Consider the following 25,493-nt stretch of genomic DNA (forward strand, 5'->3'; position numbering starts at 1 on the left):
GCATGGTATTGGGGGCAAAGTACTAACTTGGATTGAAAGTTGGTTGGCTGACAGGAAACAAAGAGTAGTGAAAAACGGCTCATTTCGGAATGGCAGGCAGTGACCAGTGGGGTACCGCAGGGATCAGTACTGGGACCGCAGCTTTTTACAATATATATTTATGATATAGAAGATGGTATTAGTAATAACATTAGTAAATTTGCTGATGATACTAAGCTGGGTGCCCAACAGGTTGGTAATGGGACACGGCAGACTTTGAAGAACACACACAGCATGCAGAAGGCCTGGACTAACATTATCCTGGCTCATCAGTTCTCACTTTCAGAACCTTGCCCTGCTTCAAGCTGCAATACTTCCAAGGGATACAGAATTTAAAAACAAGAGGAACTTCAAGAGTTGTTCCACTCCCTTGGAAACCAGGTTGATTACAATTTAAATGGGATAGTCTCCAGAACAGCTACCGGGCACAAGCCCCACCCAGCACTTCAACAGGACAATGTGCTATTCTCTCACTCACTGATCTGTTAAACATCCTACCTAGCTCCGCCCATCCTGGAATCTCTGGTTGCTTGTGTATTCAGGACGTGTTGTGCCTTTTTTATAACTAATGTCTGTAGTTTTTAACATGATGAATTACAATAAAACTGACTCTTTGATTTTGATTTAATGCAAAATATTTGGCTGATTTGTTTCCCCAAAGCTTCAGATTTGAGTCAGAGTCTTGCAGCAGAGAAACAGGCCCTTCGGCCCATCATGTCCATGCTGACCAACAAACACCAGACTACACTCATCCCATTTAGCTGCACTTGGTCCAAAACCTATTCTACCCCTGGCTTTTTGAATACTCATCCAGATGCTTCGATCTGAGGAAGGGTCACTGGACCCGAAACATTAACTCTGATCTCTCTCCACAGATGCTGCCAGACCTGCTGAGCTTTTCCAGCAATTTCTGTTTTTGTTTCTGATTTACAGCACCTGCAGTTCTTTTGGTGTTTTGCTTCGTAAATGTTGCTGCCTCCCCCACCCTCTCAGGCAGCACATTCCACATTTCTACTGCCCCCTGGATGAAAAAAAAAATGTTCTCCGATCTCCTCCAAACCACCCACTCCTCCACTTTAAACTGATGTCCTACGGTCTTAGTCATGTCTGCCAAGGGGAAAGAGATTCTCATGATCTATTCTGGTTACGCCCCTCATAATTGTGTCCATCTCATTCAGATACCTCCTCAGCCTCACCTGCTCCAGGGAAAATAAACCCAGCCTATCCAGTCTCTTTCATCCCAGATGACATCCTGGTGAATCTCCTCTGCACCCTCTCCAGCATAATCATGTCCTTCCAATAGTGTCACAACCAGAACTGTTCACACAGTATTCCAGCTGTGGCCTAGCCAATGTTTTATCAAGTTATAACAAAACTTGCTTGCTCCTATATTCTTCACCACAGCTAATGAAGGCAAGCATCCAAATGCCTTCTTCCCCACCCTGTCTCTCTGTGCTGATACCTTCAGGGATCTATGGACTTGTAAACTCTCAGGAGTGAAGAGTGGAGTTTATTCACTCCTCCACCCTTAGCTGCAATAAATTTCTAATCTTGACAAAGCCTCTCGTTACACCGAGCAGCTTTGTTACCATTGGTTAGGCACTAGCTGGAGGTAATCTGGGTCCAATACTGGACACTGCACTTTCACAGGGCATTTTAAAAAGAGCACAGAGATTTCCTGGGATGGAATCGGGATTGGGGATGTTGTTTGGTGGGCAGACCGAGAGTCTGAACTCTGCCTCTGGAGCAGTGAGAGCTGCAGGGGGAGATTGGATCGAGGTGTTTGACATGACAAAAGGCTTTCGAGAGAGGAAATGAAGCAAAAAGGCCTGTTTCCAGTTCCAAGAGGGGTCAGTTAGCGAAGGACACAGGCTAGATTTTTTCGGAGGCGACAACAAAACAGTCGTGGATTTGTGGAAAGGGTGGACTCCAGGGACCGGTAAACCAAAACGTCAGGCTAATGCTTTAGGGTCACAAGGTTCAAATCCTCAACAGGTGGGATTTCAATTCAATTATCATAATGGTGACCATCATTGATCGCTACTTAGATTAGATTAGATTACTTACAGTGTGGAAACAAGCCCTTCGGCCCAACAAGTCCACACCGACCCGCTGAAGTGCAACCCACCCAGACCCATTCCCCTACATTTACCCCTGCCCCTAACACTACGGGCAATTTAGCATGGCCAATTCAACTAACCTGCACATTTTTGGACTGTGGGAGGAAACCGGAGCACCCGGAGGAAACCCACGCAGACACAGGAAGAACGTGCAAACTCCACACAGTCAGTCGCCTGAGGGGGGAATTGAACCCGGGTCTCTGGCGCTGTGAGGCAGCAGTGCTAACCACTGTGCCGCCCAGATTCACTCATGTCCTTCAATGGAGGAAATCTGCTGTCCTTACCTGGTCTGGTCTGCGTGGGACTCCACGCCAACAGCAACATGACTGTGTCTGAAACGCCCTAGAAAACCAAGTAAAGGGCAATTGCTCTGCTAATTAAGCAACCCCCTTAGCTGGCCACACCCATATCTCAGAAAAGCAGAAGTACTTGGGGGCAACATGTCTGAACAAACAGCCACAATATTGTGTTCCTGCCTGCTGTACAACCAACACTTCATTTCCACAACTCATTCTAAGCAAAGGAGGCAGTGAGTGTGTTAGTTGTTTGCACCAGCCCAGGGGAACTCCCAACCGAGCTCAGGGGAGTCAGGTTGCTTCCTAGTGAACACTAATTGCAGTATGACCCCTGGAGGCTGTCCGATTACCTGCTGCTCCCTGCTCAGGAATAGCTTCCTCCTTGGCTGTGTCATGTTTCAGGGCAGGATCAGGAGAGGCAAGTCGAATGAGTAACATCCTTTGTCCAGTTTCTTCCCTGGAGCTAGACACACATTCTCCATACGACCATTGATCTGAGGGAAATCCCAACTGGTTAGCACTTCCATTGCTGGTACCGACTGGCCCTGCAGACTCTGCTCAGAGCACTGTAGGCTGACAGTGTCATTCAAACTCTTGTACAAAAATACAGCTCATTTTTAATAACCAAACCTCCGTGATTTTAATTCCCTTCTTATCGCTCATATTAATTAGAGGTTGAATCGCTGAACACACGGGTCTGTCAATTTAAACAAAGTTAAACATCATCTTGAAGTCTGAAATCAAAGGCATTATCAGTGACCCCAATGAAAATATTGAATGAGAAACAAACTATTTCAGATTTGCTTTTTTCTGGAGCGAATCAAGTTTATAAACTGGATCAGATGATTCAGATATCAAAAATAATCCAACTATTCTTCCACATCTGCGTCTGGAGCAACAGCACTCAGTAAAATGCACAGAATTTGGTCTAATACCTGTCAGCTGACAGTTAGACAGACGAGGGCAAATAGAGAGAACGAGAGAGAGAAAAAGACGGAGAAAGAAAAAAGGTAGAAAACAATAGAGACAAGACAAGGACAGGTAAGGCACAGGTAAAGAGGTACAGGGAAAGGAGGAATAAGGAGAGAATGGCTGGGGAGAAATAAAGTGAGGGAAGACAGAAAAAGAGTGAGGGAAGGGGAGCAGATGGAGAGAGAGCAGTGAGTGACGGGAGGACACAGAGGTGGATGAAGAGACAGAGAGACAAATGGATGGAGGTGCAGGGTCAGAGGGATAAGAGTAATGAACGGAGGAGTGAAGGAAGGGACAAAGGGGATGGAGGGAAGGATGAGGGACAGACATTTTTAAAACTCCAATCAAATCACCACTTAATCTCCTAAATTATAAGGAATACAAAATTAGTTTGTGTTTTGGATTCCCTCCTCAGCATCCAGCTATTCTTGGTAAACCTACTCTGTGGCCCCTCTGAGGTAATGCAGTCTCCTCCTGATGGAAATTCAGGAAGAGGTGTAATTCCTCCTGGTCCTCTCCTGGAACCAGGTGTGATACAGAGACACGGGCACTGGGAGATGTCCCTGTTCTGACCTATCCTTACTGAATGGGCTAGTTACTAACGTTCGTTGGCTGCTGGGATGAGCCATATTAGCTGGGGAGCTCCTGCTGTGTCCTGCCCTTCCAGCAGGTGGAGATCAGGAACCCAGATGCCAGTCACTCCCACCAAAACCCAATGAGGCCCACAAGGGAGGTACACCATTCAACCAGCACTCCGCTCTCCCCACTATCCCCAGCTCCCCCCCTCCCCAAGCAGAAAGCTTCAAACATTTCAACACAACTTGCACCCAGTGGTGGTAGCCGTGATGTCAGCAGCCCTGTGATGAAGTTCACAGAATTCCTACTGTGTGGAAACAGGCCATTCAGCCCAATAAGTCCACACTGACCCTCCAAAGATAACCCACCCAGACCCACCTCCTTATAACCCTAGATTTCTCAATGGCTAACATACCTCACCTATGGGTCCCTGAACACAATGGACAATTTAAATCTCCTATCAATCGAGCTAGGCTCAATGAATTTTCCCAAGCTCCTGGTTTAAAATATATTTAACTAACAAACTTGGGATAAAATGCTAGTCTCATCAGTAATGATTAGGAAAACACCAGAGTGTCATAACAAAACGTACCTGATTCTCTCAATGTTCTTCAGGGAAGGAAATTTGCTGTCTTTCCCCAGTCTGGTTGACTCTGTTGACTCTTAACTACACTCTGGTTACTGCTCCATTGTCCTGCTCTTGCCATGTGATGGGAATTATTGTTAACAGTGCTAACAAGTGGCACTTACTCCGCAATAATTAGGCCACTGATGTTTATATCAGGCTCAATCAGAAGCATTTGGCTTTAGACCTCATTATAGCCTTAGTTCAAACATGGACAAAAGGGCTAAGGAGAGATGAGAGGGATTCCCCTTGATATGATGGCAACAAAGAACCTGAACAAAACTGGAATCAGGGGGAATCGGGGGCAAACTCTCTGCTGGTTGGAGTTGTACCTGACATCTGGGAGGATTTTTTTAAGATTTCTTACAGTGTGGAAACAGGGCCTTTGGTCCAACAAGTCCACACCGACCCTCCAAACAGCAACCCACCCAGACCCATTCTTCACCTAACACTACGGGCAATTTAGCAGGGCCAATTCACCTGACCTGCACATTCTTTGGATTGTGGGAGGAAACTGGAGCGCCCGGAGGAAACCCACGCAGACACGGGGAGAATGTGCAAACTCCACACAGACAGTTGCCTGAGGCGGGAATTGAACCAGAGTTTCTGGCGCTGTGAGGCAGCAGTGCTAACCACTCTGCCACAGTTGTTGGAGGTCAATCATCTCAGCTCCAGGACATCTCTGAAGGTGTTCTTCAGGATAGTATCCTAGGCCCAACCATCTCCAGCTGCTTTGTCAATGACCTTCCCTCCATCAAAAGGGCAGGAGTGGGGGTGTTCGTCGATGATTACACAACGTTAGCATCATTTGCAAATCTCCAGATACTGAAGGAGTCCACACTGGCACGACACTGCCCATGGAGAAAGGGAGGACTGCACTCTCGAGGTCAGAGTCAAGAGTGTGGCGCTGGCAAGGTCAGGCAGCATCCGAGGAGCAGGAGAATCGATGTTTCGGGCATAAGCGATTCTCCTGCTCTCTGGATGATCCTGCTCTGGCCAGCCAACCCTGGGTTAAAGTCCAGATACAGCCACAGGTGCCAAGTGTCCCATCAGACAGTGGGATGTCAGCCCTACCACACAGGAGGCGATGGCCTAGTGATTTATCATTAGGACCATTAATTCAGAAACTCAGATAACCTGCTGTGGGCCCAGCTTCGAAACCCACCATGGCAGATGTGGATTTTGAATTCAATAAAAACTGGAATTAAGAATCTAATGGTGATGATTGCCAATTGTCATAAATGACAGTAAGTAACAGGACAAGCAATAGGCCATTCGACCCCTCGAGTCTATTCTGCCATTCTATAGGGTCATGGCTGATCCAATATTTTTCATGTCTGCTTTCCCTGTAACCCTTGATTCCCCGACTGATCAAGAATCTATCCATTTCAGTCTTAAATATACACAAAGACTCTGCCCCCACAGCTGTGACAAGGAGTTCCAAAGACACTCAACCCTCTGATAGAAGAAATTCCTCCTCATCTCAGTCTTTAATTGGTGCCCCTTTATTCTGAGTCTGTGCCCTCTGCTCCTAGGCTCTCCCGTGAAGAGAAACATTCTCTCAGCATTGACCCTGTCAAGCCCCTTAAGACTCCGATATGTTTCAATGACTTCACTTCTAAACTCCATTGAGTATAGTCCCAATCTGTTTAGACTTTGCTCATAAGAAAATCCCTCCATCCTAGTGAACCTTCTCTGAACTGCCTCCAATTAAACATCTTTCCTTTTATTAGGGACCAAAACTGCTGACAGTGCTCCAGAAGTGGTCTCACCAGCACCTGGTACAGGTGCAGTAAGACTTCCCTACTCTTATACTCTAACCCCCATTCCATGACCCTTCCTGATTACCTGCTGCCTCTGTGTGCTGGCTTTCTGCGTTTCATGCACAAGTTCCTCCCAAGTCCCTCTGTGATGCAACTTTCTTCAACTTTTCTCGATTTAGATAACATTCTATCCTTTTGTCTCCCTTCCAAAATGAACAACCCCACATTTTCCCACATTATACAGCATCTGTGAACATTCTGACCACTTGTAAAACCTATCAATAACTCTCTGTAAACTATTTGTATCCCTCTCACAACCTGCCTTTCCATCTGTTTAAGTGTTGTCTGCAAATTTGGTACAATACATTCACTTCCTTCAGAGGAGCAGGAGAATCGACGATTCTGGCATAAGCCCTTCATCAGGAATGAATGAATGATGAAAGGTTTATGCCTGAAACATCGATTCTCCTGCTCCTTGGGTGCTGCCTGACCTGCTGTGCTTTTCCAGCACCACACTCTTGACTCTGAGTTCCAGCATCTATGCAGTCCTCACTTTCTCCAATTCACTTCCTTCCCACAAGTTACTAATATATAGTGTAAACCATTGCGGTCTCAGCACTGATCCCTGCTTGAAAAAGGTCACCAACTTGAAAAAGAAACCTCTTACCCCCACTCGCTGTTTCCTGCCTATGATCCAAGTCTCAGTCCATGCCAATGCACTACCACCAACACCATGAGCCCTTGGCCTTTTGACTCAACCTTTAGTGAGGTACCTTGTTGAACACCTTCTGGAATTCCAAATACAACACCTTTACTGGTTCCCCTCTATCCACTCTGGTTGAGACACCTTCGAAAAACAAATAAATTAGTCATACGATTTCCCGTTCATGAAGCCATGCTGACTGCTTAATTAGATTAGAATTTTCCAAATGTTCTGCTAAGACTTCCTTAATAATTGATTCCAATTGGACTGCCTCACTAATACCCTTTAGGGGAAGAAGATGCCATCTTTACCTAGTTTGGCCTACATGTGATTCTAGACCCACAACGACATATTTGGATCTTAACTGCCTGCTGGGCAACTAGAGACAGGCAATACATGCTGGCCTAGCCAGTGACAACCACATCATTCGAATGCATAAAACAAAATGAAAACAATGAGGCTCTCACAGTCTCACTTGTCCTCTCTGTCCAAGTCATCAGATGTGTGTCAACCCTTTCCAAATATCCCTGCCCCATGGCTGCCTCCGCATTGTCTGAGCTAGAAATACAAGATCTTTATGGCTCAAACACATCAGTTCCAGAACTGATTGACAGCAAGTGATGCTCAGTGGGCTATGGGGTAAAGAACTGAGCCCTTGAGGGTTCCTGTGGCACAGCTGTAGTGTCCCTGTATCTGAGACAGGAGGCCTGAGTTCAAGTCCCTGTGTTCCAGTGTATACCATAATATCGCTAGAGTGAGTTCTTTATGGGCAGTGTTTTTATTGGACACTTTGTTAATTCGGTGCTTGGTTCATTTATGAAAATGTGCTGAGTTCTTGAGAAAGAAAGGACTGAGTTCTTATCAGATGTTGGGGGAGGATGTGTGTGTGGGCAGTGAGAGGGTCCTCAAGAGAAAGGTGGATACTGATGTTTGCACTGTACCACAGTTTTACAATAAAACCTTTGTAAATCCCTCAAAGTACTCTGCTTGTAAATTCATCAAATGGATATTGGTGTGTGAAACACACATGACCCTTCCCACTGGCCCTCACTGACAGGACAAGCGATGCCCCACCCACAATCCCATTGCCAGGGTGCAGCTCTTCTATGTCCATACAGAACTCTAATTCTGCAGCGACAATATGATGTGCAAATAAAAGTCTTTAAAAAAGCATGAATAACTTGCGACATTGTTAAAAATAAAAACTCCAATAACTACAGGTCAATAAAAGTGTCAATCATCAAGACCCATTACAGTATCAAAGCTGAAACATTTGAAACAACTTTTCTCTTCAGTAAATAAGCAAATATTGCGCAGCTGATAGAAGAATTCTCAACTGAACATGTTTTCCCTGGAGCTTAGCTATTTCAACACTCAAATGGATGTTTGGGTTCTGTTGTCAAGCCTCATAATCCATTCTTAAATTGACTAGCAGTTACCTTCAAAGGAAGGTCTCCATCACTTGCTGTGACTACTCCACACTCACACAGCTAAACACCTCTTCAAAAGCAAGGTAGGCCTATCCTGAACTTCCAGCCTTCTCTGAATTGTCACTGTCAAACAAGTACAAGTCAAGTGATAAATCTCTGTCACTGTCAAACAAGTACAAGTCAAGTGATAAATCTCTTCCAGGACACTGAGGTTAGATTAGACTCGATTAGATTCCCTACAGTGTGGAAACAGGCCTTTCGGCCCAACAAGTCCACACTGACCCGTAACCCACCCAGACCCATTCTCCTACATTTACCCCTTCACCTAACACTACGGGCAATTTAACATGACCAATTCACCTGACCTGCACATTTTTGGATTGTGGGAGGAAACCGGAGCACCCGGAGGAAACCCACGCAGACACGGGGAGAATGTGAAAACTCCACACAGTCAGTCGCCTGAGGTGGGAATTGAACCCAGGTCTCTGGCGCTGCGAGGCAGCAGTGCTAACCACTGTGCCACCGTGCCGCCCACAGGACGGCACAAAAAAAATCTCAAAACTGTGACAGTGACTAAGGTTAATGGAATGAAAATATTAATTCCCCAACTTGTTGGATAATGTTGATCTAGTTTTTGGTAGAGATGATGATATTCAATATAAATGATTTTCATTCAGTGCGGGAAGGAAACGTCACATGATTGGAATGAGCAGATCAGACCTATCAGACAGCTCTCTGTCTCAATCAGGTATTGGATGGATCAGAAGTAGAACAAAGTTCTCCATAATGAGCTGCATTCATATACACCAACCTGCAGGCAATACTGAAATACGTCTACGCACAGAGAATAAATCACAGCCCAGCCAGATTCACATGACCCTCCACTCACCTATTCATCCACCCCATCTGCAAAATGGGTTTTAAACAGGAACAGGAACGGACACCTAACTAGTGCAGGTCATAAATACACAGAGAAGGTATAGCAGCGAAAGAGGCTGTTCAGCCCACACAGTGTGTGGTAACGTTGACTCTCCTCACAAACCTCTAAGCCTATCAGATTACCCTTCTACTTCTGACTTCCATCCCTAGCTTCGCTTTAAATGAGATGCACCTCAAGCTTCGTCAGGAAGGGCTTACGCCTGAAATGTCGATTCTCCTGCTCCTCAGATGCTGCCTGACTTGCTGTGCTTTTCCAGCACCACACTCTCAACTCTGAACACCTGCCTGTTTCCCTCCTCCCTCCTCACTATCCAAGGCCTTCCAGGTGAAGCAGCACTTTACCTGCCCTTCCCACAATCTAGTCTCCTGCATCCACTGCTCACAATGTGGTCTCCTCTACATTGGGGAGATGAAGTCTAGACTGGGTGACAGCTTCACAGAACATCTACGTTCTGCCCGCAAAAATGACCGAGCTTCCATTTGCCTGCCACTCCAACACACTACCTTGTTCCCTGGCCAACATCTCTGTCTCAGCCTTGCTGCAGTGCTCCAGTGAAGCTCAGTGCAACCTGGAAGAACAGCACCTCATTTTCCACTTGGCAACCCTGCAGCCTTCAGGACTCAATATCAAGTTCAATAATCTTAAGAGCCTGAGGCATTGTCTCCCACGTCCTTACCCCAACGCCCACACACGAGGCCTTGACATAGACAATAGGTGCAGGAATAGGCCATTCTGCCCTTCGAGCCTGCACCACCATTCAATATGATCATGGCTGATTGTCCTCAATCAGTATCCTGTTCCTGCCTTATCTCCATGAACCTTGATTCCACTATCTTTGAGAGCTCTATCCAACTCCTTCTTAAACGAATCCAGAGACTGGGCCTCCACTGCCTTCTGGGGCAGAGCATTCCACACAGCCACCACTCTCTGGGTGAAGAAATTTCTCCTCATCTCTGTCCTAAATGGCCTACCCCTTATTTTTAAGCTGTGTCCTCTGGTTCAGGACTCACCCATCAGCGGAAACATGCTTCCTGCCTCCAGAGTGTCCAATCCTTTAATAATCTTATACGTCTCAATCAGATCCCCTCTCAGTCTTCCATCCCATGGGCTGATTCCAAAAAGTCTACTGTCAGCCACTGATGGTCCCCAGTAGCAGCTACTCATCCTCCCAGGCTGACCTCTACTCACTCCTTTGCCTATTCAACTGTTTTTTTCTCTCTCTCTCTCTCTCTGGGCCCCATCTCCACCTTTTGTTAACTCCTTCCTTTTCCCCCCCATGCCATCTTCAGCACAGAAAACAACCTTTTTCCAGTCCGTTCAGAAGGAGAGTCACTGGACCCAAAAGATTAACTCTGTTTCTCTCTCCAAAGATGCTGCCAGACCTGCCGAGATTTCCCAGCAATTTCTGCTTTTGTTACAAGTCAAGAGTGTGTTTTTGTATAAATGGTCACGGGACATGGGTGTCACTGGCTAGGCCAGCCTTTCTTGTCCATCCCTAATTGCCCAGTGGCTTATTAAGAATCAACCACATCACTGTGGGTCTGGAGTCACATGTAGGACAGACCAGATTTCCTTCCCTAAAGGACATTAGTGAACCAGATAAATGTTTACAGCAATCAATAATGGTTACATGGTCACCACCGGGCTAGCTTTTTTTATTTCAGCTACTTTGTGAATTTTAAATTTCACCGTGGATGAAAGAGATGATTGGCCTGGATGGTGTCATGTTTCTTAAGTGTAATACCCCTCCTTGCAAGTGGAGAGCGCGGTCGTGTCGTGGTAACATCACTGATCGAGTGATCCAGAACCTCAAGCTAAAGTTCTGGAGTTTATCAGTTCATGGTAACATAGAAACATAGAAAACAGGTGCAGGAGTAGGCCATTCGGCCCTTCGAGCCTGCACCACCATTCAATACAATCATGGCTGATCACACAATCTTGGGATCCCATTCGCACCTTCACTCATTACCCCTTGATCCCTTTAGCCACAAGGACCATGTCCAGCTCCCTCTTGAATATATCTAACAAACTGGCCCCAACAGCTTCCTGTGGGAGAGAGTTTCACTGGCTCACAACTCTCTGAGTGAAGAAAATCTTCCTCATCTCAGCCCTGAACAGTTTACCCCTTATTCTTAGACTGTGACCCCTTGTTCTGGACTTGCCCAACATCAGGAACATTCATCCGACCTCTAGCCTCTACAGTCCCATCAGGATTTTATATGTTTCTATGTTTTGAATCCCACCACAACTGAAATATCATCATACACCTTGGAAATGGCACATGCGACTGCCCTTCTGCGCCAGTGGTGAAGTAGGTGAACGTTGGAGTTAGTCCAGAACATTAGCTTGGGGTTCTGGATCACTAGTCCAGTAACGTTACAACAACACTACCAGCTATCCCCACTTGCCTGGGTGAGTACAGCTCCAACAACTTTAAAGAAGTGTGATACCATCCAGGAGAAAGCACCACCTTCAATGTTCACTCCATCCTCCACCAACCCATAGTGGAGCGGTGCTCCCCATCTACAAGATGTACTACAGCAACTCACCAAAGCACCTTCAACAGTGCCTTCCAAACCCTAGCCCCCTACCATCTAGAAGGAGCAGGGCAGCAAATGCTTGGAACACCACAAACTGCCAGTTCCCCTCCCAGCTACACGCAATCCTGACTTAGAAATAAATTCCTGTTTCTTCGATGTTGCTGGGTCAAAATTCTGGAGCCCGCTTCCTACCGGCACTTTGGGTGTTCCTACAGCCCTCGGATTGGAGTGGTTCACCACAAACATCTCCAGGGCAATTAGGGACGGGCAACAGATGTTAACCCAGACAGCGACACCCACATCCTATGAACAAGTAAACACTCCTTATTTGTGGCAAGTTCCACATCTTCAACATAATTCCGATTTAAGAACCTTGTGCCAAACTCCCCCTGGACTTTTTTTTAAACATTCATTTCCCTCATTTTGCCATCCTCCGAAAGAAGGAAATACCTTCACCACATTGACCCAATGATATCCTGTTATCATTTTAAAAACCTCCAGCCTTCAGCCTGCTCAAGGTAAAGAGGGCCCAGTCTACTGGATGTCCAAGAACACTCATCAATCTCCACCAATCTCAGTGTGGTGTGTCCATCTTGCTGCAGATGTGCAAGGAATCACCCCCTGATCAACATTAATTCCTCACTCACTCCTTTTCTCACCAACGTATCCAAAGAGATGATTCCTACCTGTGGAGTGTCCTGACACATCCTGGGTATGACTGTTCATGTCACGAGACTTCTTATAAGTGTCACAATTCAAGAATACCGACTGCAAGCAGAAAGGGGAGAGGCAATGGGAAAATTAGATGGGAGTCCTGGGTTAGAGAACAGCTCAGGGCGCGAGTGGTGCAGAATTGAATAGAATAAACAGTTCAGATATGGTAAAAGACAGAATGTTACTTTGTCAGTAGTATTAGAACAAAGTGAAGGTTTTGTGAACTTGAAGGAATAACTTTGCAAAGATCCGAGATACAAACTTGAGGAATGTTCAAATTGCTCACAGGGCGAGTTTGGCTTTGAAGAGGTCATACTCCTGATGACCTCTCTCTATCCTGTACAGGTGAAACGTGAGCTTGGATTGTTCCACATGACCACATGGTAGAGCAGTGAGAAAATATTTGGAATGCTAATGGAATATGCTTATGTCTGAAAGCTACTGTGTTGAATCGTAGGGGTTAATAGCTCAGAGGATACTCGATTTCACATCTATTTTGTCTGGTAGCTAAAGCAAACAAAATCTAAAATCACTGTGCCACTATCTCCTCATAGTCTCTGTTACCAACACTAGAATTCACAAGGTGATGTTTTTGTTTTCCCTGGAGTGTCAGAGGCTGAGGGGTGACCTTATAGAGGTTTATAAAATCATGAGGGGCATGGATAGGATAAATAGACAAAGTCTTTTCCCTGGGGTGGGGGAGACCAGAACTAGGGGGCATAGGTTTAGGGTGAGAGGGGAAAGATTCAAATGGAACCTAAGGGGCAACTTTTTCATGCAGAGGATGTGTGGAATGAGCTGCCAGAGGAAGTGATGGAAGCTGGTACAATTACAACATTGAAAAGGCATCTGGATGGGTATATGAATAGGAAGGGTTTGGAGGGATATGGGCCAATTCCTGGCAAATGGGATTAGATTAATTTAGGATATCTGGTCAGTATGGACAATTTGTACCAAAGGATCTGTTTCTGTGCTATACATCTCTATGACTCTGTTGTAAACAATCTAAGGTAAGGTACAACATAAGGAGAAAGTGAGGTCTGCAGATGCTGGAGATCAAAGTTGAAACTTTATTGCTGGAACAGCACAGCAGGTCAGGCAGCATCCAGGGAACAGGAGATTCGACGTTTCGGGCACAAGCCCGAAACGTCGAATCTCCTGTTCCCTGGATGCTGCCTGACCTGCTGTGCTGTTCCAGCAATAAAGTTTCAAGGTACAACATAAGGTAAAACTGGAGCTTGCAGGAGTGACCCAGACAGACCTGTTTGATCTGGCTGCTACGGTGGTGAATCCCAAGCAGAAATCTATTAAAACCTAGAGATGGTTTTCACATTCTCTCACTGTGACTCACAATGGAAGTAACATCTGCTTCTAATTGATGCACTGGTAGAGAAAGAGAGGCAGAGGGAGAGTGAGAAAACATAGACAGACAAATACACTGTGTGGCTGGCAAGGCAGATGTTGCTGTGGGGAAGGAGAATACTTGGCAAGAATTAGTTTTTTGCTTGAAAGGAACAGAACAGATGGGACACTTGGGGATTTGAAACCACGGAGTCCTCGGGGTGGGTACTTGCTGACAGCTGTCAGATATCGGCTCAGACTGGATGGAACAGGATTCTTGAAAAACACTGAAAGTTACAGCAGGGAGCAAGGAGAGCAAGACGTAAGGGTGAACTTGTTCGTGTAACAGACCCTTCTAGCAGATATACAGACAAAAGGTTTGTAGAACAAATTCTCAATAGAGTTTGTGAAGTGAAGTGTAGCAGGGGCAGCATTTATGTGATAGTGTGGGGCAGGGGTGGAGTGCTGGAGGAGAGAGGCTGCCGATAGACCTGATTAATCGGAAGGTGAGAATGGTAGGACAATGGTGTCTAGCTGCCAGACTAGAAAGGACAGACAGGCGGAAGTGAGGACTGCAGATGCTGGAGATTAGAGTCAAGATTAGCGTGGTGCTGGAAAAGCACAGCAGGTCAGGCAGCATCCGAGGAGCCGGAAAATCAACGTTTTGGGCGAAAGTGATGAAGGGCTTTTCCAGCACCACTCTAATCTGGAAAGGACAGACAGCCCCATTGGGGTGGGGGGAGGGGAGAGAGAACACAGTGACAGAGAATGCAACAAGTAAAGCTATAAGAAAGGGAAGGAATGGGAGCTGATTCACAATTTAAAGGTGTTAAACTCAATACTAAGTCCAGAATGCTGTAAAGTGCTTGTCTGAAGTAGCGATGTTGGTCCTCCAGGTTGCGCTGTGATTCACTGGAACACTGCAGCATGCCGAGGACAGACACGTGGGCATGTGAGCAGGGTGCTGTGTTAAAATGACCAGCTACATGAAGGTCAGGGTTCTGCTTGTGCACAGACCGGAGATGTTCCACAAAGTGATCACCCAGTCTGTGTTTGGTTTCTCCAGTTTAGAGTAGGCCACATTGGGTCCAGCGAATACAATACATAAGACTGGAGGAGGTCCAGGTCCAGGTCCAGGTGCTTCACCTGAAAGCCCTTGGACAGTGAGCAGGGAGGAGGGGAAGGGGCAGGTATTGCATCTTCTGCAGTTACATGGGAAGATGTCCTACTGTGTGTTCAGTTTGATATATTAGCTGCTTGTAAGTATTCTTGGTTGAGTGCAGCTGTATGTTACAGTGACAATATTTAAACATTAAATTTTGTCCTTTGGTTACTTCTGATGATCGTTTGGGATTTTCTTTTCCCTTTAAAAAGCGTTATCGATCTCAGTAGGCAGAGTAACACAGTGCACTGTTCCTCTGTTAGCTCCAGGAGCTAACACATAAACCTCTAATGGAGTTTTATCAAAGATGATGAACTGAAGAATTCCTCAATTCCTTATAAAAAAAATGCTAAATTCAACAAGCTAATTTATTTTATTAATTGATTGGCTAGGCCAGCTTTTAGTGCTCATCCCTAATTGCCTTTGAAAAGACAGTGGACCCACAATTACTTTATGGAGAGAGTGACTCAGCAACACTGAAGGAACAGTGATATATTTCCAAGTCAGGATGGTGAGTGGCTCGGAGGGGAAGTTGAAGGTGATGATGTTCACATGTATCTGCTACCCTTGTCCTCCTAGACAGTAGAGGTCTTGAGTTTAGAAGGTGCTGTTGGAGCAGCCTTGATGAATTTCTACAGTACATCTTGTAGATGGCGTACACTGCTGCCACACAGTGTTGGTGGAGGAGGGACATTGAAGGTGGTGAATAGAGTGCCAACTGAGAAGGGCTGATTTGCCCTGGACTATCAGAACTGAGGAGGTCGCCCATGTAAAATAAAGATAAGGCAAAAAAAAAGTCTCAGGGGGTTATGAAAAATAGGAGACTTTCACAAAAGAGATGCAGAATGTGGGAAATCAGAGAGAGGTCGAACAGCCTCGACAATTATATCTGCAGGAAGTGAATCCAATTGTCAGACCGCGTGGATCGGTTGGAGTGTCAGCTGGACTCACTGAGGAGCAGGCAAGAGGTGGAAAGCTTCAGAGACAGGAGTTTTGGAGACATGGTCACACCCAGGGTTCAGGCCGATAGATGGGTGACTGGTGGAAGGAGCAAGCATTCAGTGCCAGAGACCCAGTGGCTTTCGCCCCTCTCTAACAAGCACACTGTTGTAGGTTAGGTGCGTTAGCCACGGGAAATGTAGGATTACAGGAATAGGGTGGGGGACGAAATGGGTCCGGGCAGGATGCTCTTTGGAGGGTCGGTGTGGACTTTTTGAGCTGAGCGGCTTGTTTCCACACAGTAGGGATTCCATGAAAACTGTTTTGGGTGCTAGGTAAAAACAATGACTGCAGATGCTGGAAACCAGATTCTGGTTTTGTGGTGCTGGAAGAACACAGCAGTTCAGAGAGCATCCAAGGAGTTTCGAAATCGACGTTTCGGGCAAAAGCCCTTCATCAGGAATGGGTGCTGTTTTGGGTGCTGTTGGCGGGGAATTGCCGATCAGGGAATGGTGGCACCACAGCTGGCTCTGCTATACAGCAGGGAGGGTCAGAGTGCAGGAGAGCATCAGTAATAGGGAACTCTACAGTCATGGGCACAGATGGGCATTTCTGTGGCCGCAAGCGACACTCCAAGATGAGGTATTGCCTCCCTGGTGCCAGGGTCAAGGATATCTCTGAGTGGGCACAGGACATTCTCAAGGGAGTGAGTGAGCAACCAGAGGTCATGATACACATTGGTGCTAATGACACTGGCAGGAAGAGTGACAAGGTCCTGCAAAGGGAATTCTGGGAGTTAGGTAGGAAGCTGAACAGCAGGACCTCTAGGGTTGTGATCGCGGGATTACTTCCTGCGCCACCTGCCAGTGAGACTAGGAACAGGAAGACAGTACAGTTAAATACATGGTTGAAGAGCTGGTGTAGGAGGAAGGGTTTCAGGAATGCGCAGCATTGGGATGCCTTCAGGGGAAGATGGGACCTGTACAAGAAGGATGGGTTGCACCTAAACTGGAGGGGTACCAACATCCTGGCAGGGAGGTTTGATAGTGCCACACAGGAGGATTTACTCTGGTGTAGCAGGGGAATGGGAGACAGAGCAGTTGGTCAGCAAATAAAAGGACCGAGGAGGAGTCAGTGATGCAGGCCAGTAAGGCAGAGAGGAAGAACAGACAGGGAGAGGTTACTGAACACAGCAGGACTGGGGCCCGAAGTGCATCTGTTTTAATGTGAGGAGGATGGCAGGGTAAAATGGATGACCTCAGAGCTTGGATTAATACATGCAACTATGATGTTATAGGTATTCCAGAGACTTGGTTGAGAGAGGGACAGAAGTGGCAGCTTAATGTTCCGGGATTTAGATGTTTCAGGCCAGCTAGACAGGGATGTAAAAAGAGGTGAGCGAGTTGGGGGCATTACTGATTAAGGAGAATATCCCAGGTGTACTGAGGGAGGATACCTCCGAGGACTCATCCTGTGAGGCCATGTGGGTAGAGCTCCGGAATAGGAGGTGCGCAGTCACTTTGATGGGATTGTACTACAGACCAGCCAACAACCAGCCGATGATACAGGAATAGTTATGTGGACTGATTATGGAAATATCTAAAAATAACAAGGTTATCTGGGTGATTTTAACTTCCCATATATTGACTGGGACTTCGCTTAGTGCCAGGGGCCTGGTTGGGATGTTTATTAGGCATGTTCAGAAGGGCTTCTTGAAGCAATATGTAAATAGTCCATCAGGGGATGAGGCCATACTAGACCAGGTATTGGGGAATGAGCCTGGCCAAGTGATTGAAGTTTCAGTGCGGGCGCATTTCGGGAACAGTGACCATAATTCTGTACATTTTAAGTTACTTTTGGATAAGAGTAATCCTTAGAAAAACTGGGGGAAGGCTAACTAAGACAACATTTGTAGGAGATGGGGGCATGTAGGTCAGGGGGAATGTCTTTTTGAAGATAAATCGATATTTGACATGTGTGAATCTTTTAAAGGCCAGATGATTAGAGTTTTAGATTTAGATTACATTACACTGTGGAAACAGGCCCTTCGGCCCAACAAGTCCACACCGACCCACCGAAGCGCAACTCACCCATACCCCTACATTTACCCCTTACCTGACACTATGGGCAATTTAGCATGGCCAATTCACCTGACCTGCACATCTTTGGACTGTGGGAGGAAACCGGAGCACCCGGAGGAAACCCACGCAGACACGGGGAGAACGTGCAAACTCCACACAGTCAGTCGCCTGAGGTGGGAATTGAACCCGGATCTCCGGCGCTGTGAGGCAGCAGTGCTAACCACTGTGCCGCCGTGCCGCACACTACATGCCCCCATCTCCTACAAATGTTGTCTTAGTTAGTTCAGGACTGACATGTTCTCATGAAAATGAAGGATAAGGATGGCAAGAATTGGGAACCTCGGGTGACAAGAGATACTATGAGCTTAGTGAAAAAGGAAAAAGGAGGCATATATAATGTTTAGGAAATTAGAGAGAGAGAGTCCTCGAAGAATATCAAGATGGCAAGAAAGAACTTAAACGAGGAGTTAGGAGAGTATAAGGGGTCATGAAATGTCTTTGGCAAACAGGATTAAGCAAACTCCCCAAGGGCAGTTTATACATAAATAAGGAGCGAAAGGGTAGGTCCACTCAAGGACAAAGGAGGGAATTTATATGTAAAGCCCAAAAGTGGGTGAAGCCCTGAACAAATATCTTGCACTGGTATACACAATGGAGAAGGACATGGCAGATGATGAATCTAGAGAGGGTTACACTGATATTCTGAAGCATGTCAATATAACAAAGGAGGTATTGGGTGTCTTGGAAAGTGTTAAGGTAGGCAAGTCCCCAGTGGGATCTATCCCAGAATATTAAGGGAAGTGAGGGAGGAAATTGTACAAACTCTTTGTCTCCAGGAGAGGTCCCAGAGGACTGGAAAACAGCCAATGTTGTCCCTTTTTTTAAGAAGGGTAACGGGGATAATCTGGGAAATGATTGGCCATTGAGCCTTACATCAGTGGTAGGGAGATTGTTGGAGAAGATTCTTAAGAACAGATTTTACTCACATTTGGAAATTTATGCACTTATTAGTGAGAGGCTTTGTGCACTCATAAAATTGACAGAGTTTTTTGAGGAAGTGACAGAGGTGACTGTCATTTCAGAGGGATCTTAACAGATACATGAACAGGCAGCGAATAGAGGGGCACGGATCACATAGAGACAAAAGGTTTTTAGTGTGGAAAGGCATCATGTGTCAGTGCAGTTGGGTGGGCTGAAGGGCCTATTCCTGGGCACTTTATTCCCTGAATAGCGTGCAAACTAGCTACATCCCATGAGAAGTAAAGACGGGGTATCCAAAGCTAGAGTACCCTGGCTGACTACAGATATTGATGAGAAAACAAGGAAGAGAAAGGAGGCAGATGGCGCATAATAATAGCAACAGAAATCAGGAAGATATCTCAAACACAGAAAGGAGACTAAGGCGGGAATAAGGAAGGCTAAGAGGAAACACGAGGGAAGGATGGCAGGTTGACTGAAACAATTAGTAAAATGCTCTTCAAACATATTAATATTAAAAGATGAGTAAAAGATGGAGTGGGGCCCCTTAGGAATAAGCAGGGTAAGCTGCTCACTGAAACGATGGATATGGCTGAGATATGAAATGAATATTTTGCTTCTGTCTTTGCCAAATTAAAAGACTGTAACAATGGCCCAGTTGAAAATGGGGGTGTTGAGTAACTGAACAGTACAATGATAGATAAAGAGGAGGTGTTAAAAATGCTGGCAGCATTCCAGGTAGAGAAGTCACCAGGTCTGATGGGATGCATACCCAGGTTACTGACAGAGGGAAGGGAGCAAACTGTGGAGCTGTTGGCAGAAATTTTCCAGGTGTCTCTAAGCATAGGATTAGTTCCGGGGTCTGGAGGACTGCAAATATGACACAGCTGTTTATGAAAGGGGCAAAGGAAATAACCCAGGAAATTACAGAGCTTTCAGCTTGACCTCTCTAGTGGGGAAACTGATGGAGGCCATATTGCAGGATAAGGTAAATGTACACATCGAGAAAAATAAGTTAATACTAGACAGTCTGACTGGTCTCCCGCTGCACTTTGACAATGCTAGGATTTTGTTGAAATCTAGATTGTACTATTGGATGCTGTACAGGAAGCAGATTCAGTTATAACTATCGAAAGGGAATTAGATAAATACATTTACAGAGTTACAGGCTATAAGCAAGCGAGCAAGACCAATTAGGCAGATCATGGAATAATGGGCCAAATGGCCTCCTTCAGTGCTCCTTCTGTGGATTCAGAAACTTTTGAAATGAGCAGTGCCAAGAACAAGTCACCAATGTACAATCTCCCTCACTCAATATTGTCCTTACCGATTCGGTCGGATGTGTGTAGTTTGGAGCTTTATTATTCTTGCAGTTGTTCTGTTTGGATGTGGGTTCCAATGACTCAGTCTCACAGACATCTTGCTCCAAATCTGTGTAAATTGTACAAAGTTAATAAAATCCACCATAACCTTCAGCTCACACAAACCTCCCGCTGTCAGTGATCTAATGCCTCAGTCACCCAGGACCCCCCAACGTGCTTACAAACACCCCCCCCCCCCCCACCGCTGAAACTCACTGAGCACAGGTGGAGCTGCCTCAGTCCTCAGCATTGGAACTCACTCCCTGAACTTCTGCAAATCACCCAGTATTTCCCTAGAAGACGTCCTCTTAAGGTGTCCCTGAAATCCCGCCTCTTTGGCCACATTTTCGATCATCCATTCAGACATTTCTTGACCTTTTTAGTCCAACTCATCCATGCCGAGCAGATATCATCACAGCACCGGTGACTCGGCTTCAATTCTACCCTCAGGCATCTGTCAGTGTGGAATGTCTGCATTGTCCCTATGTCTGCATGGGTTTTCTCCAGGTGCTCCAGTTTTCTCCCACAATCCAAAGATAAAAGGATGTTGCCAGGGTTGGAGGGTTTGAGCTATAGGGAGAGGTTGAATAGGCTAGAGCTGTTTTCCCTGGAGCGTTGGAGGCTGAGAGGTGACCTCATAGAGGTTTACAAAATTATGAGGGGCGTGGATAGGGTATATAGACAAAGCCTTTTCCCTGGGGTTTGGGAGTCCAGAACTAGAGGGCATAGGTTTAGGGTGAGAGGGGAAAGATATAAAAGAGACCTAAGGGGCAATGTTTTCACACAGAGGGTGGTGAGTGTATGGAATGAGCTGCCAGAGGAAGTGGTGGAGGCTGGTACAATTGCGACATTTAAAAGGCACCTGGATGGGTATATGAATAGGAAGGGTTTGGAGGGATATGGGTGCTGGCAGGTGGGACTAGATTAGGTTCGGATATCTGGTCGGCATGGACGAGCTGGACCGAAGGGTCTGTTTCCATGTTGTACATCTCTATGACTCTATGATTGTGTTCAAAGCAGCTCAGAGAAGGTTCACTAGGGTGACAACTAGGATTGGGGTGGGCCGGGGGGTTGGGGTTGAATTTGGTGTGTGTGTTTGTGTGAGAGAAAGTATGTGTGAGAGAGCGTATGTATATTCCTGTGTCCGAGTTTGTCTGTGAGACAGAAACAGAGAGTATATCTGTGTGTGTGTGAGAGAATGGGAGAGTGAGTGTATGTGTGTATGTATGTGTGAGAGAGAAAGAGAGAGAGTGTGTGTGCATGGTGTTACTGCACAGGGCCTGTTTCCCCTGGAGTTGAGAAGACCTTATCGAGATGTATGTGATCCTGAAAGGATGTGGGTGCTGAGAAGATGCTACACCTTTTGTAGGAGACTATGATTAGGAGGTGTCATTTCAAAATCACAGGTGGCCCACTTAAGATGGTGAGGAGTTAAAAATGATCCTCTCAGAGGGTCATCAATCTTTGGACTTTTCTTCCTATGAGTACACTGAAGGCAGGACCATTGAGTATCGTTAAGACAGAGGTAGATAGATTCTTCATCAGCAAGGGAGTCAGTGGTCATTGGGGGTAGGGAGATGGTGAGGACTCGAGGCCACTCTCAGATCAGCCGTGATCCTACTGAGATGCTGAATGGGCTCCTCCTGCTCCCACAGCATTCGATGTGACTTTCAGATTTTCTTTCCCCATTGCTGTGTGAATCATCCTGAGGACCATTCTGTTCAGGCACTAACGTAAACGCAAGCTAAGTGAAACTAGCAGGGTAAGTCATTCGGCCCCTCTGGGTCTGCTCTGCTATTCAATAGGATCATGGCTGACACTCGATCCGAATGCCATATTCCTGCTTTCTCCAACACCCTTGATGCATTTAATTTTAAAAAAAAATTATCTTGCTTTCTTGAATATATAGGAATGCAAAAAAAAGACAAGTAGGCGGCCATTCAGCCCTTCAAGCCTGCTCCACCATTCAATATGATCATGTCTGATCGTCCAACTCAGTCTCCTGTTCCCGCTTTCACCCCACCTCCCCTCCCCCCAATCCCTTTGATTCTCTTAGCCCAATAAAATATATCTACCTTCTTGAAAACATTCAATGTTTTGGCCTCAACTGATTTCTGCAGCAGTGATTCCACAGGCTCCCCACTCTCTGGGTGAAGACATTTCTCCTCATCTCAGTCTGAAGAGGCCTACCCTGTATCCTTACACAGTGACCCCTGGCTCTGGACTCCCCAGTCATCAGGAATGTTCTTCCTACATCTCTCCAGTATAACCAGGGACTAGGCCTGTGTAGCCTTCTGTGGTAGTGAATTCCACTAGTTCACTCCCTGTGAGTGAAGAATTGTTTCGACATCTCAGTCTGAAACAGCCTCACCTATATCCTGAACTCAGTCATCTATCAGGTACTGTGGTGCACTGTATGGAATGTTCAGCACCAAAAGCATTTTCACCCCAACACCCATCATCTCACTGATGCCCCTCACGGAGGAACTCAAATGAAGAATTCGGAGGGCTAAAGAGGCTATGAAATGATGTCATTGTAGACAGGATTAAGAAAAACCCCAAGGCATTTAACACATATATAAGGAGGGAGAGGCCAGCTCAGGAAAGGGCAGCAAATGAACATTGCAGATGCTGGGGATTAGAGTCGAGATTGTGGCGCTGGAAAAGCACAGCAAGTCAGGGAGCATCCGAGGAGCAGGAGAATCGATGTTTCGGGCAAAAGCCCTTCATCAGGAATTGGGGAAAGGGCAGGTCCACTCAAGGACAAAGGGGGGAATTTACGCGCTCAGCCCGAGGCAGTGGGTGAGGTCCTTTAGGAATACTGTCCATTGGCATTCCCAAAGGCAAAGAACATGGTGGAAGGTAAGTTTCAATTGGGGGTGGGGTGTTGTCAATAGAAAAAAGATATTGTTGGCAGTTTTGAGAAGCATGAGGATAGACAAGTCCCCAAGGCCTGAGGGAAGTACATCAGAAAATTGCTGGGGTCTTGTACAAAATCTTTCCATTTTCTTTTTCACAGGAGGGGTCTCTGAGGACTGGAGAAATGCATAGTTCGTTGGTTAAACCATAATTCCTTGGTTTAAGAAGGGCAACAGCAATAATTTGGGAAATTATAGGCCAGTGAACCTTACATCAGTGGTAGGGAAATTATTGGAGAAGATTCTTAGAGACAGGATTTACTCACATTTGGAAAAATATATGTTTATTAGTGACTGAACAGGGCTTTGTGCAGGAAAGGTCGTGCCTCAAACTTGATTGAGGTTTTTGAAGAAGTGACAAAGATGAGAGATGAGGGCAGGGTGGTAGATGTTGTCCACATGGACGTCAGTAAAACCTTTGACCAAGGTCCCTCACAGCAGGCTGGTACAGTAGGTGAACTCATGTGAGGTTCATGGTGAGCTGCTAAGATGGATACAGAACTGGCTTAGTCGCGGACAATGGAGTTGAAGTGAAAAAGTGTTTTTCAGACTGTGGCCAGTAGGGTTCCACAGGGACCACTGCTGAGACCCTGACTGTTTGTAATACACATTAATAATTTGAAGGAGAAATTTGGTGGCCTGCTTATCAAGCTTGTGGATGACACAAAGATTGGCAGGGAGCTGTGGTTTGTGAGGAGGATTGCCAGAGGATACAGGTAGGGTGGAGACCTGGGCAGAGAAATAGCAGATGGAGTTTAATCTAGACAAATGCGAAGTGATGCATCTTGAAAGATCGAATGCAGGAGGGACATATACAGTAAATGGCAGAACTCTTATTAGCATCAACATACAGAGGAATCTAAGAGTACAGGCCCACAGTTCCCTGAAAGGGGCAATACAAGTAGATTAGTGCATAGAATGTAGAACAATACAGCGCAGAACAGGCCCTTCGGCCCTCAATGTTGCACCGACCTTTGAACTCATCTAAGCCCATCCCCCTACACTATCCCATCATCATCCATGTGCTCATCCAAGGATTGTTTAAATCTCCCTCATGTGGCTGAGTTGACTACATTGGCAGGTAGGGCATTCCACGCCCTTACCACTCTCTGAGTAAAGAATCTGCCTCTGACATCTGTCTTAAATCTGTCACCCCTCAATTTGTAGCTACGCCCCCTCGTACAAGCTAACGTCATCGTCCTAGGAAAAAGATTTTCACTGTCTATCCTATCTAATCCTTTGATCATCGCATATGTCTCTATCAAATCACCTCTTAGCCGCCTTCTTTCCAATGAGAACAGACCCAAGCCTCTCAGCCTTTCCTCATAAGACCTTCGCTCCAGATCAGGCAACATCCTAGTAAATCTCCTTTGCACCTTTCACAATGCTTCCACATCCTTCCTATTACAAACACTACATTGGACAAACAGGCAGAATACTAGCCCCCAGGATACATGAACATCAACTAGCCACAAAACAACATGACCCTCTCTCACTAATATCCTTACATACAGATTAGGAAGGACACCGCTTCGACTGGGACAATACATCCATCCTAGGACAAACCAAAAACAGAGACACGCACAAGAATTCCTGGAAGCGTGGCATTCCAATCAGAACTCTATCAACAAACACATTTACTTGGACCTGATATCCCACCCCTGAGAAAAAGAACAGGAAATGACATCACCATAGGAAATGACATCACCAACCCAAAGAAACCCAAACATATAAATAGAAAGCAGGAATCATCAGCAATGCTTCATCTGTAGGCTCACTGAAGATGTTACCTAGTATGGTGACGAAACGTCAGAAAAGGGACCTTCCAGCTCAGTGAGCAAATCTACATTCACAACTTTCAGGGATCCACGTACACAGACTCCAAGATCCCTCTGCACATCCACACTACCACGAATCTTTCCAATGACCCAGTATTATACCTTCCTGTTATTCTTTCCAAAGTGCATCACCTCACATTTTGATTAGATTAGATTA

General features: G+C 46.0%; 1 protein-coding gene across 6 annotated transcripts in view; it reads right to left on the reverse strand.

Moving 5' to 3' along the window:
- Positions 1 to 25,493, reverse strand: part of samd13 (sterile alpha motif domain containing 13) — a 133,909-nt gene that overhangs the window by 21,559 nt on the left and 86,857 nt on the right. For 4 of the 6 annotated variants that reach the window (XM_043698617.1, XM_043698618.1, XM_043698620.1 and 1 more), the window contains 3 exons: positions 20,547 to 20,650; positions 12,691 to 12,772; positions 2,806 to 2,949 (listed from right to left, as the gene is read on the reverse strand). In XM_043698617.1, the coding sequence (XP_043554552.1) occupies positions 2,806 to 2,949; positions 12,691 to 12,772; positions 20,547 to 20,650 (330 nt within the window). Of the gene's footprint in view, positions 1 to 2,805; positions 2,950 to 4,595; positions 4,703 to 12,690; positions 12,773 to 20,546; positions 20,651 to 25,493 lie in introns of those variants that run through there. The other 2 variants (XM_043698619.1, XM_043698622.1) reach the window with 2 other exon arrangements.

Source organism: Chiloscyllium plagiosum, chromosome 11 (assembly GCF_004010195.1).
Source record: "Chiloscyllium plagiosum isolate BGI_BamShark_2017 chromosome 11, ASM401019v2, whole genome shotgun sequence".
Classification (NCBI taxonomy): Eukaryota; Metazoa; Chordata; class Chondrichthyes; order Orectolobiformes; family Hemiscylliidae; genus Chiloscyllium; species Chiloscyllium plagiosum.